Source organism: Salmo salar, chromosome ssa04 (genome assembly GCF_905237065.1).
Source record: "Salmo salar chromosome ssa04, Ssal_v3.1, whole genome shotgun sequence".
Classification (NCBI taxonomy): domain Eukaryota; kingdom Metazoa; phylum Chordata; class Actinopteri; order Salmoniformes; family Salmonidae; genus Salmo; species Salmo salar.
Genome location: NC_059445.1, coordinates 6,730,786 through 6,745,646, shown reverse-complemented (window position 1 = coordinate 6,745,646; position 14,861 = coordinate 6,730,786). Strand labels below are relative to the sequence as shown.

General features: G+C 41.3%; 1 protein-coding gene across 2 annotated transcripts in view; it reads right to left on the bottom strand.

Annotated features, from left to right (window-relative positions):
- LOC106610532 (protogenin B) overlaps positions 1-14,861 on the bottom strand; it is a 46,941-nt gene that overhangs the window by 20,715 nt on the left and 11,365 nt on the right. For both annotated transcript variants that reach the window (XM_014209918.2, XM_014209919.2), the window contains exon 5: positions 10,794-10,907. In XM_014209918.2, the coding sequence (XP_014065393.2) occupies positions 10,794-10,907 (114 nt within the window). The remainder of the gene's footprint in view (positions 1-10,793; positions 10,908-14,861) is intronic.

Below are 14,861 nucleotides of genomic sequence, written 5' to 3'. Positions count from 1 at the left end.
GCTAAACATTTTATATGATCTCTTATACACTATTTTAGGCCCAGTTTTCGGGAACTTTGCCTTTCCTGGATATAGCCACTATATTGTGATCACTGCATCCAATGGGTATGGATATAGCTTTAGAACAAAGTTCTACAGCATTAGTAAAACTGTGATCAATACATGTGGATTACATTGAGAAGCATCCGCTTGAGCGGACAGCTTGATGAAAACCAGTCAATATTCAGGTCCCCAATAAAGTAGACCTCTCTGTTTACATCACACACACTATCAAGCATTTCACACATATTATTTAGATACTCACAATTAGTGTCACATCCTGACCATAGAAAGCTGTTGTTTTCTATGGTAGAGTAGGTCAGGGCATGACAGGGGGTTTTCTATTTTAGTTTTTCTATGTTGTTATGTTCTAGTTTTGTATTTCTATGTTGGGTTTTGTTTGGGATGATCTCCAATTAGAGGCAGCTGGTCCTTGTTGTCTCTAATTGGAGATCATACTTAAGTAGGTGTTTTTCCCACCTGGGTTTGTGGGAGATTGTCTTTGAGTTAGTGTATGTTTCACCTCTGCGTCACGGTTTGTTGTTTTGTTATTCAGTTTATTTATAGGTATTGCATAGTTTCACAGTTGAATAAAAATGTGGAACGATAATCATGCTGCACTTTAGTCCGCTCCTTCCTACGACAACCGTGACAGAATCTCCCACCACCAAAGGACCAAGCAGCGTGGAATGGACCAGTGGACTTGGGAAGAGATATTGGACGGGAAAGGACCCTGGAGGCAGGCTGGGGAGTATCGCCGTCCTAAAGAGGAGATTGAGGCAGCGAAAGCGGAGCGGCGATATTACGAGGCACTATACCAGCCACGAGGCAAGTGTGAGAGGCAGCCCCAAAAAAATGTTGGGGGGAGGCACACGGAGAGATTGGCAAAGTCAGGTTGGAGACCTGAGCCAACTCCCCGTGCTTACTGTGGGGAGCGAGTGACTAAGCAAGCACCGTGTCGCCAGTGCCCATTCACAGCCCGGTGCGATCTGTGCCAACGCCCCGCATTTGTCGAGCTAGGTTGAGCATCCAGCCAGGACGGGTTGTGCCAGCTCTACGTTCGAGACCTCCAGTGCGCCTCCACGGCCCAGTATATCCTGTGCCTGCCCCACGTACCCGGCCTCCAGTGAGTCTATCCAGCCTGGTACGCCCTGTGCCTGCTCCTCGCACTTGCCCTGAGGTGCGTGTCACCAGTCTGGCGCCACCTGTGCAAGCCCCACGCATCAGGCCTCCAGTGCGCCTGCCCAGTCCGGTGTGTCCAGTTCCTGCTCCCCGCACTCGCCCTGAGGTGCGTGTTACCAGTCTGGCGCCACCTGTGCCAGCCCCACGCATCAGGCCTCCAGTGCACCTGCCCAGTCCGGGGTGTCCTGTTTCTGATCCCCGCACTCGCCCTGAGGAGCGTGTCACCAGTCTGGCACCACCTGTGCCAGCCCCACGCGTCAGGCCTCCAGTGCGCCTGCCCAGTTCGGGGTGTCCAGTTCCTGCTCCCCGCACTCGCTCTGAGGTGCGTGTTACCAGTCTGGCGCCACCTGTGCCAGCCCCACGCATCAGGCCTCCAGTGCACCTGCCCAGTCCGGGGTGTCCTGTTTCTGATCCCCGCACTCGCCCTGAGGAGCGTGTCACCAGTCTGGCACCACCTGTGCCAGCCCCACGCATCAGGCCTCCAGTGCGCATTCCCAGTCCGGGGTGTCCTGTTCCTGCTCCCCGCACTCGCCCTGAGGTGCGTGTTACTAGTCTGGCGCCACCTGTGCCAGCCCCACGCATCAGGCCTCCAGTGCGCATTCCCAGTCCGGAACCTCCGGCGACGGCCCGCAGTCCGGAACCTCCGGCGACGGCCCGCAGACCGGAACCTCGGGCGACGGTCCAGAACCTCTGGTGATGATCCACGGTCCAGGTCCTTCGGCGACGATCCAGAGTCCGGTGACACAAAAGCGGAGGGATCAGCAGGCGGAGCGGGGGTTATGCCCCGAACCGGAGCCGCCTCCTCTGTTGGAGGATCCGTGGGATGAGAAGGTTCTGAGTACTGCACCAGAGCCGCCATAGACATTTGGTCACCCTCCCTTACCCTCCCTTTTTTTTGTGTTGGTGCGTTCGGAGTCCGCAGCTTTGGGGGGGGTACTCACGTCCTGACCATAGAAAGCTGTTATTTTCTATGGTAGAATAGGTCAGGGCGTGACGGGGTTTTCTAGTTTAGTTTTTCTATGCTATGTTCTAGTTTTGTATTTCTATGTTGGGTTTTGTTTGGGATGATCTCAAATTAGAGGCAGCTGGTCCTTGTTGTCTCTAATTGGAGATCATACTTAAGTAGATGTTTTTCCCACCTGGGTTTGTGGGAGATTGTCTTTGAGTTAGTGTATGTTTCACCTCTGCGTCATGGTTTTTGTTATTCAGTTTATTTATGTATTGCATAGTTTCACAGTTCAATAAAAATGTGGAACGATAATCACGCTGCACTTTGGTCCGCTCCTTCCTACGACAACCGTGACAATTAGCACTTGGTGGCCTATAGCAACACCCCCACAACTATAGGCTTTAGATGAGGTAGGTGAACCTGCAATCACAACATTTCAATAACACTTGACATGAGATCTTCTCTAACCATTTTAGGGATATGGCATCTGAATATACAGTGCCTTCAGAAAGTATTCATACCCCTTGACTTATTCCACATTTTGTTGTTACAGCCTGAATTTGAAATGGATTAAATAGATTGTTTTCTCTCACACAGCTACAAACACCCAATAATGACAAAGTGAAAACATGTTTTTAGAAATGATTGCAAATGTATTGAAAATGAAATACAGATATCTAATTTACCTAAGTATTCACACCCTTGTCAATAGTTTGTAGAAGCACCTTTGTCAGTGATTACAGCCGTGAGTCTTTCTGGATTAGTCTCTAAGAGTCTTCCACACCTGGATTGTTTGTTCTTTTCAAAATTCTTACATCTGTCAAATTGGTGGTTGATCATTGCTAGACAACCATTTCCAGGTCTTGCAATATATTGTGAAGTAGAATTAAATTACAATTGTAACTCGGCCACTGAAAATCACTGTCTCCTTGGTAAGCAACTCCAGTGTAGATTTGGGGTTGTGTTTTAGGTTATTGTCCTGCTGAAAGGGGAAGTAATCTCCCAGTGTCTGGTGGAAAGCAGATTGAACCAGATTTTCCTCTAGGATTTTGCCTGTGCTTAGCTCCATTCGGTAAAATTTTTTATCCTGAAACTCCTCAGTCCTTAACAAATAAAAGCATACCCATAACATGATGCAGCTACCACTACGCTTGAAAATGTGGAGGGCGGTACTCAGTCATATGTTTGGGGCAAATCCAATAGAACACAACACTTTGTATTCAGGGCAAAAAGTGAATTGCTTTGCCACATTTATTGCAGTATTACTTCAGAGTGCCTTGTTGCAAACAGGATGCATATTTTTGAATATTTGTATTTTATTCTGTACAGGCTTCCTTCTTTTCACTCTGTGAATTAGGTTAGTATTGAGGAGTAACTACAATGTTGATGCATCCTCAGTTTTCTCCCATCACAGACATTAAACTGAAGTCACCATTGGCCTCATGGTGAATTCCCTGAGCGGTTTCCTTCCTCTCCGGCAACTGAGTTAAGGATGCCTGTATCTTTGTGACTGGGTGTATTGATACATTCATATCTTCATCATGCTCAAAGGGATATTCAATGTCTGTACCAATCGGGGCCCTTCTTTGCAAGGCATTTAAAACCTCTTTGGTCTTTGTGGTTGAATCTGTGTTTGAAATTCACTGCTCGACTGAGGGACCTTACAGATTGTGTGTGAGATGAAGTAGTCATTAAAAATAATGTTAAACACTATTATAGCACACAGAGTGAGTCCATGACGTGTGACTTGTTTAGCAGATTCTAACTCCTGAACTTATTTAGGCTTGCCATAACAAAGGGGTTGAATACTTATTGACTCGAGACATTTCAGCTTTCCATATTTAATCAATTTGTACAAATTTTGAAAAACATAATTCCACTTTGACATTATCTTAATTTATCCCATTTAAAATTCAGGCTGTAACACAACAAAACGTGGAAAAAGTCAAGGGGGGTGAATACTTTGACGCCACTGTATCCAGCAACACCTCCCTTATAAGCATTCTTGTCTCATCTATATATGTTATATCCTTGTACTGCTACTGCTGTATTATCGAAGGAATTATCTGAGTCTCAAAAATTGCTAATATATGAATGTTATCTGATGTTAGCAAGTTATTGACTTTATGAACCTTACTTCTAAGGCTACATATATTCATATGGGCTATTTTCAGCCCTTTCCTGGGTTCCTTATCAGAGATAGACATAACATGGAAAAGAACAAACAAAACAAGAGAAAAACAAATATTCATCAGTCCATTAATCATTTGGTGTGTGGCTGTGGGGTTGATGCTACGAACCCATAGGCTTGGCTCTCTCATCCCTTACAGGCTTTTGGGAGGGAGGGTGGACAGTGAGCCTGTCATAGCGGATGTACGCAATGTCCCCACGCGCTCTGGCAGCTTTCATGGCTGGGATCAGTTCTTTCCTCTTCTGGCACACAGCTTCAGGATAGTCCTCGTTGAGGAAGATATACGTTCCTCTCAAGTTCTTGGCTCTTTCCAGAACCGCTACCTTATCATTGAAACTCAGAAATTTGACCACTATCGTGCTTGTCACCTGGGACGGTGGTGGGTTTTCCAGTCCTGTTGGCACGCTCCACTTCAATCTTCCTGTGGTCCATCTTCAGTTTCTCTGAGATCCTTTCTCTCACTTTGTCCTCAGACTCCAGGTCTCGCGGAGATTCTGCAATTTCGTCCACAACAACGATGTTCCGCCTTGATTGTCCCTCGATTATCTAATTTCTCCATCATTGTTATCATGGATTCACATAAAGAACTGATGTCCTCTCTAAATGACTTACATATTGCTGTCATCTTGCAGTTCTCCTGTTTAAACTCATTGAGCTGACCCTGGGGAACTGCAAACTGTTGTCCAGGTCCCTGACCTTTCTGGTCCTAGACCTCTTTGTGGCAACTGATAATGTAATAACAGTCAATAATGTAATACCTGCAAATAACGTAATAACTTTTGCATTTATAATGTGATAAATGCTGATAATGAAATAAATATTCTGATCGCATAACGCAATATCGTTTTTGTGCTTAATGTAATAATTATTATAATTATATTACATTTCCGTTGATTATTACATTAAAGTGGGTAACCTTTTTCATCAATAGTGTAATAACTTAAACCAATAATGTAATAACAACCTAAAAACACAATTTCTTTAATATCATGCATACTAAGTGTCACACCCTTGACAAACACTTTGTATTTGTATCCATTGCCACAACAGACTTGCGCTGTTACAGAGCGTAGATGGAACCAGACTCATGTCCAGATCTCTCTCTATCATTTACACATACAGACAGACTCACTGGGTGTGTATTGGGGGGATCAATAATATTGTCAATTGAAAGTTGATATTACTACTAGAGTCGGGTTTACAGCTAGGATTCAGGAATATGGTTTGGTGCACAGTCAGTTATTACTGAAGCATGACACTTGCTAAGCATGAAAATAAAATAAAAATGTGTTTTAGATTGTTATTACATTATTGGTTAACCTGTCTGGGCTAGGGGGCAGTATTTTCACGGCCGGATGAAAAACGTACCCAATTTAAACAGGTTACTACTCTGGCCCAGAAACTAGAATATGCATATTATTAGTAGATTTGGATAGAAAACACTATGAAGTTTCTAAAACTGTTTGAATGGTGTCTGTGAGTATAGCAGAACTCATACGGCAGGCAAAAACCTGAGAAAAATCCAAGCAGGAAGTGAAAAGTCTGAGAATTGTAGTTCTTTTGATTCTCTATCGAAACTACAGTGTCTGTGGGGGACATGGCACTTCCTAAGGCTTCCATTGGCTGTCTAAAGCCTTCAGAAAGTGGTTTGAGCATTTTCCTGTCACTGGGCAGTTACTGACTGGTCTGCCTGGCAACAAAGGGATTGGATATGCTCGGTCCCGCGAGCGCACCCCTCCTTCTTTTTCTTCTTGAATGAATATGCTATTGTACAGTTGGAATATTATCGCAATTTTACGTTAAAAAATACCATAAAGATTGATTTTAAACAGCGTTTGACATGCTTCTAAGTACGGTAATGGAACATTTTGACTTTTCGTCTCTCATTCCGCACTCGCGCGTTATGCCTTTGGATAAGTGATCTGTACGCACGAACAAAACGGAGGTATTTGGACATAAATATGGATTATTTGGAACAAAAACAACATTTCTTGTGGAAGTAGCAGTCCTGGGAGTGCATTCTGACGAAGATCAGCAAAGGTAATACAATATTTCTAATACTAATTCTGAGTTTAGGTTGCGCCGAACTTGGCGGGTGTCTGAATAGCTCACCGTGATGGCTGAGCTATGTACTCAGAATATTGAAAAATGTGCCTTCTCCGTAAAGCTATTTTAAAATCTGACACAGCGGTTGCATAAAGGAGTAGTCAATCTATAATTCTTAAAATAATTGTTATGTATTTTGTCAACGTTTATGAAGAGTATTTTTGTAAATTGATGTACACACTCATCGGACGTTTTGGCGGGAATACATTTTCTGAATATCACGCGCCAATGTAAAATGCTGTTTTTGGATATAAATATGAACTTTATCGAACAAAACATACATGTATTGTGTAACATAATGTCCTAGGAGTGTCATCTGATGAAGATCTTCAAAGGTTAGTGCTTCATTTCGCTGTGTTTTGGGTTTTATTGACACATGTCCATGCTTGGAAAATGGCTGTGTGATTATTTTTGTCTATGTACTCTCCTAACATAATCTAATGTTTTGCTTTCGCTGTAAAGCCTTTTTGAAATCGGACAATGTGGTTACATCAAGGAGAAGTGTATCTTTAAAATGGTGTAAAATTGTCGTATGTTTGAGAAAGTTGAATTATGACATTTTGTTGTTTTTGAATTTTCCGCCCTGATATTTCACTGGCTGTGTCCCGCAGGTGGGATGCTAGCCCATAGAAGTTAAAGTTACCACACTATTCATGAAAAAAAACATTACCCACTTCACAATGTAATAATCAACCCATAATGTAATAATTATTACATTATGGGTTGATTATTACATTATGCACAAAAATGTTATTACCTTATTACCATTTGTATTACATCATCAGTTGACAGTGCTGTAAAATACTTTAAAATACTACTTAAGATATTTTTGGGGGTATCTGTATTTTACTTTACTATTTATATTTTTGACAACTTTTACTTCTACTTCACTACATTCCTAAAGAAAATAATGCACTTTTACTTTTGACTCCATACATTTTCCCTGACACCCAAAAGTACAGTCGTGGCCAAAAGTTTTGAGAATGACACAAATATTAATTTCCACAAAGTTTTCTGCTTCAGTGTCTTTGAATATTTTTGTCAGATGTTCCTATGGAATACTGAAGTATAATTACAAGCATTTCATAAGTGTCAAAGGCTTTTATTGACAATTACATGAAGTTGATGCAAAGAGTCAATATTTGCAATGTTGACCCTTCTTTTTCAAGACCTCTGCAATCCGCCCTGGCATGCTGTCAATTAACTTCTGGGCCACATCCTGACTGATGGCAGCCCATTCTTGCATAATCAATGCTTGGAGTTTGTCAGAATTTGTGGGGTTTTGTTTGTCACCCACCTCTTGAGGATTGACCACAAATTCTTAATGGGATTAAAGTCTGAGGAGTTTCCTGGCCATGGACCCAAAATATCGATGTTTTGTTCCCAGAGCCACTTAGTTATCACTTTGCCTTATGGCAAGGTGCTCCATCATGCTGGGAAAGGCATTGTTCGTCACCAAACTGTTCCTGGATGGTTGGGAGAAGTTGCTCTCGGAGGATGTATTCGTACCATTCTTTATTCATGGATGTGTTCTCAGGCAAAATTGTGAGTGAGCCCACTCCCTTGGCTGAGAAGCAACCCCACACATGCATGGTCTCAGGATGCTTTACTGTTGGCATGACACAGGACTGATGGTAGCGCTCACCTTGTCTTCTCCAGACAAGCTTTTTTCCGGATGCCCCAAACAATCGGAAAGGGGATTCATCAGAGAAAATGACTTTACCCCAGTCTTCAGCAGTCCAATCCCTGTACCTTTTGCAGAATATCAGTATATCCCTGATGTTTTTCCTGGAGAGAAGTGGCTTCTTTGCCCTTCTTGACACCAGGCCATCCTCCAAAAGTCTTCGCCTCACTGTGCGTGCAGATGCACTCACACCTACCTGCCTGCTGCCATTCCTGAGCAAGCTCTGTACTGGTGGTGCCCCGATCCCGCAGCTGAATCAACTTTAGGAGACGGTCCTGGCGCTTGCTGGACTTTCTTGGGCGCCCTGAAGCCTTCTTCACAACAATTGAACCGCTCTCCTTGAAGTTCTTGAAGTTCCGATAAATGGTTGATTTAGGTGCAATCTTACTGGCAGCAATATCCTTGCCTGTGAAGCCCTTTTTGTGCAAAGCAATGATGACGGCACATGTTTCTTTGCAGCTAACCATGGTTGACAGAGGAAGAACAATGATTCCAAGCACCACCCTCCTTTTGAAGCTTCCAGTCTGTTATTCAAACTCAATCAGCATGTCAGAGTGATCTCCAGCCTTGTCCTCGTCAACACTTACACCTGTGTTAAGGAGAGAATCACTGACATGATGTCAGCTGGTCCTTTTGTGGCAGGGCTGAAATGAAGTGGAAATGTTTTTTGGGGATTCAGTTTTAATTTGCATAGCAAATAGGGACTTTGCAATTAATTGCAATTCATCTGATCACTCTTCATAACATGCTGGAGTATATGCAAATTACCATCATACAAACTGAGGCAGCAGACTTTGTGAAAATACATTTTTGTGTCATTCTCAAAACTTTTGGCCACGACTGTATTTGTTACGTTTTCAATGCTTAGCAGGACATAAAAATGTCAAATTCACACACTTATCAAGACAACATCCCTGGTCATCTCTACTGCCTCTAATCTGGCTGACTCACTAAACACAAATGCTTTGCTTTGTTTGTAAATGATGTCTGAGTGTTGGAGTGTGCCGCTGGCTATCCGTAATTTTTAAAACATGAAAATCGTGAAAATGTGGTTCGCTTAATATAAGGAATTTGAAATTATTTATACTTTTACTTTTGATACTTATTTGAATATATTTATATTTGAGCAATTACATGTACTTTTACTCAAGTAAGAAAATGTTGTTCTTTTTCCTCCACTGTCAGTTGCTACAGGGTCATTTTTTTATTAGTTGACTCCACCAGTATTTGGACTCAACACTTGAAGCTATTTTCTTGTTGTTGTAACAACTGCTTGTAGAACTATTTTTGTTTCTTTAAAAGTCACCTTCCCCTGTGATAAAGAGACACCACTGTCCTCAATGGTACTCACAGCCAGTCAGTGGTTGTAAGCTTGTAACGCTAACGTCATGTTGCATGCAAACAAGTCACTTGCGAAAATACACTCATTGAAAATATTCAATGCGAGCTCCATCTAGCTACCGGAAATATTTATTGCAGGACATGAACGGATAGGGCTCTGGAAGGATGTCTGTCTACAGAGACTACTCCGCTTGTGTCAAGTAATTTTGAATGAAAGTTAACCCGTAACTGGTTTGGTTCTGGTATATTAACTGGAAAGTGTTAACACCAAATTTGTCCGCCATGAGTGGGTGGGAGTTTTAATGTTGAATCCAAATTATTCATGGCCCATAATGAAGACACTCCTAAAGAGCTTGTTGCATAAGTCTGATTACAAAAAACTGCCATGTGCTTCATTCCAAAAACGCTTAGGGAACGTGTAGGCCTCTATTAGTCCAATATTTGGGCATTTTGAAGGAAGTTGTTAACTAGCATTAACGCAATTGCAAGTTGTCTGCACACTTCCAGTCATTGCGCAAATGCTAGTTAGCAGTGGCTCACAAAACGACCTTCAACTTCCTTCCAACTGCACGCAGAGACATAGCAATGCTATCCATGAGTTAATATTGAAGTCTGAATTGATCCTTAGTTAAATGAAATACCCTTAAAATAAGATGGAGTGGCAGGGTTGCTAAAAACATTGTGTGCCTCTTCCCGATAGCAAAAAAAACTAACCTTCTGCGCATGTGCAGGATTCTTTACTTTTTTTGCTCCCAACGCTGCCAATTCCCTCTCCTGTGTGTGTGTGTGTGTCCTTGTGTTAAATTGGGAGTTTTTTTGGATACAATGTTAATGCCATATTTCCTGTGAAATATCACCACAACCTAGCAACCACTGTTGCTTGTACTTTAGCTCTTGCCTTGATTAAGTGGCTACACTAGATAGATAGCACTTTCCTTGCCATGATGTTAACAGAACTATTCAACAGTGGATAAACCCCCACAAAGGACACTGTGGCCCGACTTGCTGTGCATGCTCTCCCCACTGAATAGACTGTATCCTGGTGACATCCAGATGGTTACCAATACCAATATTAGAATATTTCTCATGAAGAGATCCTACTTGGAATATAAAAAAACTTAAGAGGAAAACATTTAGCCAATACACTAATGGCAGTGACACTGTCTCTGATCCTGTCCTAGCTCACATGTCTCACAGCATCTGTAACACATGCGCAGAATGTGATTTGTTTTTTTGTCTCTGGGTAAGAAAAGTCTGATTTGGTCATGCAGCCTTGGCTTAAATAAAATGTATGATCTTACTTCTCTTTTGGAGCTGAGTTCTCCTCCTTGTCTTCCTCATCCATATCCATTGACTGGTGACTGTTTGCTGATGCATTACTCAGAGTCGGGGACTCTGCTCTCTCCAGAAGGACTCTGAAAGTACAATAATTCATAACTTCGAGGAGTAGAAGCATCAAAGGTCAACTAATTAGTATTGCTATCAACTTCAACAAAATGCCATAAAGTAGGTGAATATTTTACCTGCAGATTCAAAGGTTAGGATTAGGCCTTAGGGATCGAAATTGGTTAAGTTTAGGATTAAGGTTAGGTTTAGACTTAAGGTCAGGGTTGGGGCCGTGAGGTTGGGGGTCAAATCTTTTTGAGAAGTCTTCTTTGAAAAGAATAGTAAAACAACACTATGAGAGGTGGATATAACAAAACAAAATAAAAAATGAATTAATTGGAATTGACGTCAAAATGAATAGTCAATCTCTTACCCCTTGAATTTCTAAAAACCTGTTTTCGCTTTCTCATTATGGGGTATTGTGTGTATATTGATTAAATAAATGTTTTTCCTCATCAATTACATTTTAGGTCTGGATACTTTCCGAAATTATTTTTGGGAAATTATTCAGACCCCTTGAATTTTTCCACATTTTGTTACATTACAGCCTTATTCTAAAATGTATTAAATTGTATTTTTTTCCTCATCAATCTACACACAGTACTCCATAATGACAAAGGAAAAACAGGTTATTGGAAATGTTTGCTAATTTATTCAAAATAAAAAACTGAAATATCACATTTACACTTTTTGGGTTACTACATGATTCCCATTGTGTTATTTCATAGATTTGATGTCTTCACTATTATTCTACAATGTAGAAAATAGTGAAAATAAAGAAAAACCCTTCAATGAGTAGCTGTGTCAAAACTTTTGACTGGTACTGTTATATATATATATATATATATATATATATATATATATATATATATAAAAATTGCACATCTTAATTTCCATAATTAACTAATAATATGCATAATAATGTAGGCAGTTCAAAAGAAGGATTGTTACCTATAACCAAAACTGCCATTACAAAAATCTAATTTTTGGCACACAATTATTATTTTAGCATACAATTATTGTGATTTTTTAATTTAACCTTTATTTAACTAGGCAAGTCAGTTAAGAACAAATTCTTATTTAAAATGACAGCCTACCTACAGGGTCAGCCCCTGGAGCAAATTAGGATTAAGTGCCAAGGACACATCGACAGGTTTTTCACCTTGTCGGCTCGGTTATTCAACCCAGCAACCGAACACTCTAACTGCTAGGCTACCTGCCGCCCATCAATACACACACAAACACAAACACACACACACACAATTATACACACTCAACCTTCCCCCCACATAAACAACCACCAGCTCAGATGCTCAACAGTTGTTCCATCCCCGAGCCCAACTCAAGAGAAGACTTGATGTGCGAATGCATATACAGTTGCGTCTGTTTGAGAAGACATGCAAAACTGAGCAAGAATGGGGAGATTTGATTAACCAATGTCAAGTCCTAGCTGATGGAGATCAGAGTTACTGCAGCTAGTGTTGCCAGCACTGCCACTGCCTGGGTGGAGGCACCCCACCGGAATCCCCACCGGCTAGGGACAAGGTCGTCAAGGTTCTCAATAGCAGCTTTGAGAAATTCCTTGTATATTATGCTCACCCATCAGGGGGTTTTGGCTTTGTTGGACCAACCCTGCCAGGCAGGCTCAGAGTCTTGAGGGGGCAGTGCTACTTTAGTGGGTCTCTGACCACATTTATTCTTCTGTTTTAGCTGCATACTTATAGTAGGCCCATAAAAAAGATAAGGACTCCTGATTGTATGGGTCGCTCAGGTGGGTGTCTAGGGTATTGGGTTGGGGACTGTTCAATAATGATAGGACAATAAATAAATAAACTACAATCCGTTCAGAAATTTGTGGTCACTTAGAAATGTTCTTGTTTTCCATGAAAACATATATGAAATTAGTTGCAAAATGAATAGGAAATATAGTCAAGACCTTTGCAAAGGTTATAAATAATGTATTTTAATTGAAATAATAATTGTGTCCTTCAAACTTTTCTTTTGTCAAAGAATCTTCCATTTGCAGCAATTACAGCCTTGCAGACCTTTGGCATTCTAGTTGTCAATTTGTTGAGGTAATCTGAAGAGATTTCAACCCATGCTTCCTGAAGTACCTCCCACAAGTTGGATTGGCTTGATGGGCACTTCTTACGTACCATACGGTCAAGCTGCTCCCACAACAGCTCAATAGGGTTGAGATCCGGTGACTGTGCAGGCCACTCCATTATAGACAGAATACCAGCTGACTGCTTCTTCCTGAAATAGTTATTGCATAGTTTGGAGCTGTGCTTTGGGTCAATGTCCTGTTGTAGGAGGAAATTGGCTCTAATTAAGTGCCGTCCACAGGTTATGGCATGGCGTTGCAAAATGGACTGATAGCCTTCGTTCTTCAAGATCCCTTTTACCCTGTACAAATCTCCTACTTTATCACCACCAAAGCACCCCCAGACCATCACATTGCCTCCATCATGCTTGACAGATGGCGTCAAGCACTCCTCCAGCATCTTTTCATTTGGTCTGCATCTCACAAATGTTCTTCTTTGTGATCCAAACACCTCAAACTTAGATGCGTCTGACCATAACACTTTTTTTTTCCAATCTTCCTCTGTCCAGTGTCTGTGTTCTTTTGCCCATCTTAATGTTTTATTTTTTTGGCCAGTCTGAGATATGGCTTTTTCTTTGCAACTCTGCCTAGAAGGCCAGCATCCCGGAGTCGCCTCTTCACTGTTGACATTGAGACTGGTGTTTTGTGGGTACTATTTAATGAAGCTGCCAGTTGAGGACATGTGAGGCATCTGTTTCTCAAACTAGACACTCTAATGTACTTGTCCTCTTGCTCAGTTGTGCACCGGAGCCTCCCACTCCTCTTTCTATTCTGGTTAGAGCCAGTTTGCGCTGTTCTGTGAAGGGAGTAGTACACAGCGTTGTACGAGATCTTCAGTTTCTTGGCAATTTCTCGCATGGAATAGCCTTCATTTCTCAGAACAAGAATAGACTGACGAGTTTCAGAAGAAAGATCTTTGTTTCTGGCCATTTTAAGCCTGTAATCGAACCCACAAATGCTGATGCTCCAGATACTCAACTAGTCTAAAGAAGGCCAGTTTTATTGCTTCTTTAATCAGGACAACAGTTTTCGGCTGTGATAACATAATTGCAAAAGGGTTTTCTAATGATCAATTAGCCTTTCAAAATGATAAACTTGGATTAGCTAACACAATGTTCCATTGGAACACAGGAGTGATGGTTGCTGATAATGGGCCTATGTAGATATTCCATAACAAATCTGCCGTTTCCAGCTACAATAGTCATTTACAACATTAACAATGTCTACACGTTATTTCTGATCAATTTTATGTCATTTTAATTAACAAAAAAATGTGCTCTTCTTTCAAAAACAAGGACATTTCTAAGTGACCCCAAACTTTTGAACGGTAGTGTATATTTATAATTGATTTTAAAATGTTAATCCCATATCTACACAAAATTGAAAGCTCTCTCTCACAACCCCTGCTCGCAGACACACATTCAATTGTTTCCATATACAGCTGGCGATTCTGTTGCTAGGTAACTAGATAACGTTAGCTAATTGTTTGCTAGCTGGGTAAAACTAACATAAGCATTGCATGCTAGATTAAAAATGGTTTAATTCAAATGAAAACTTCACAAACAGTCAGAGAACATTGAACTATTAGTTTGAGGTCAATGCTTACCTTGAAATAAAGCTTATATTTTTGTTAATTAGGAGTTTTGCTATTGTGTCTTCATAGCTAAAGTTTGCATGCCGTTCTCAACTGCCTGAAATCTCTAGTGTGATCTTACAGAAGACACAACCTATAGTCCTTCTAGGATTTAGTGATTCTGCGTTCACAATCAACGCAATTCAAAAAAGAGGGCTCACAATTTTAACCAATCACCACACTTTTACTGCATAAAATGGTTCAATCAAGCAACACGTCAACAAATGTTTTCCTTTGTCAGCGCAT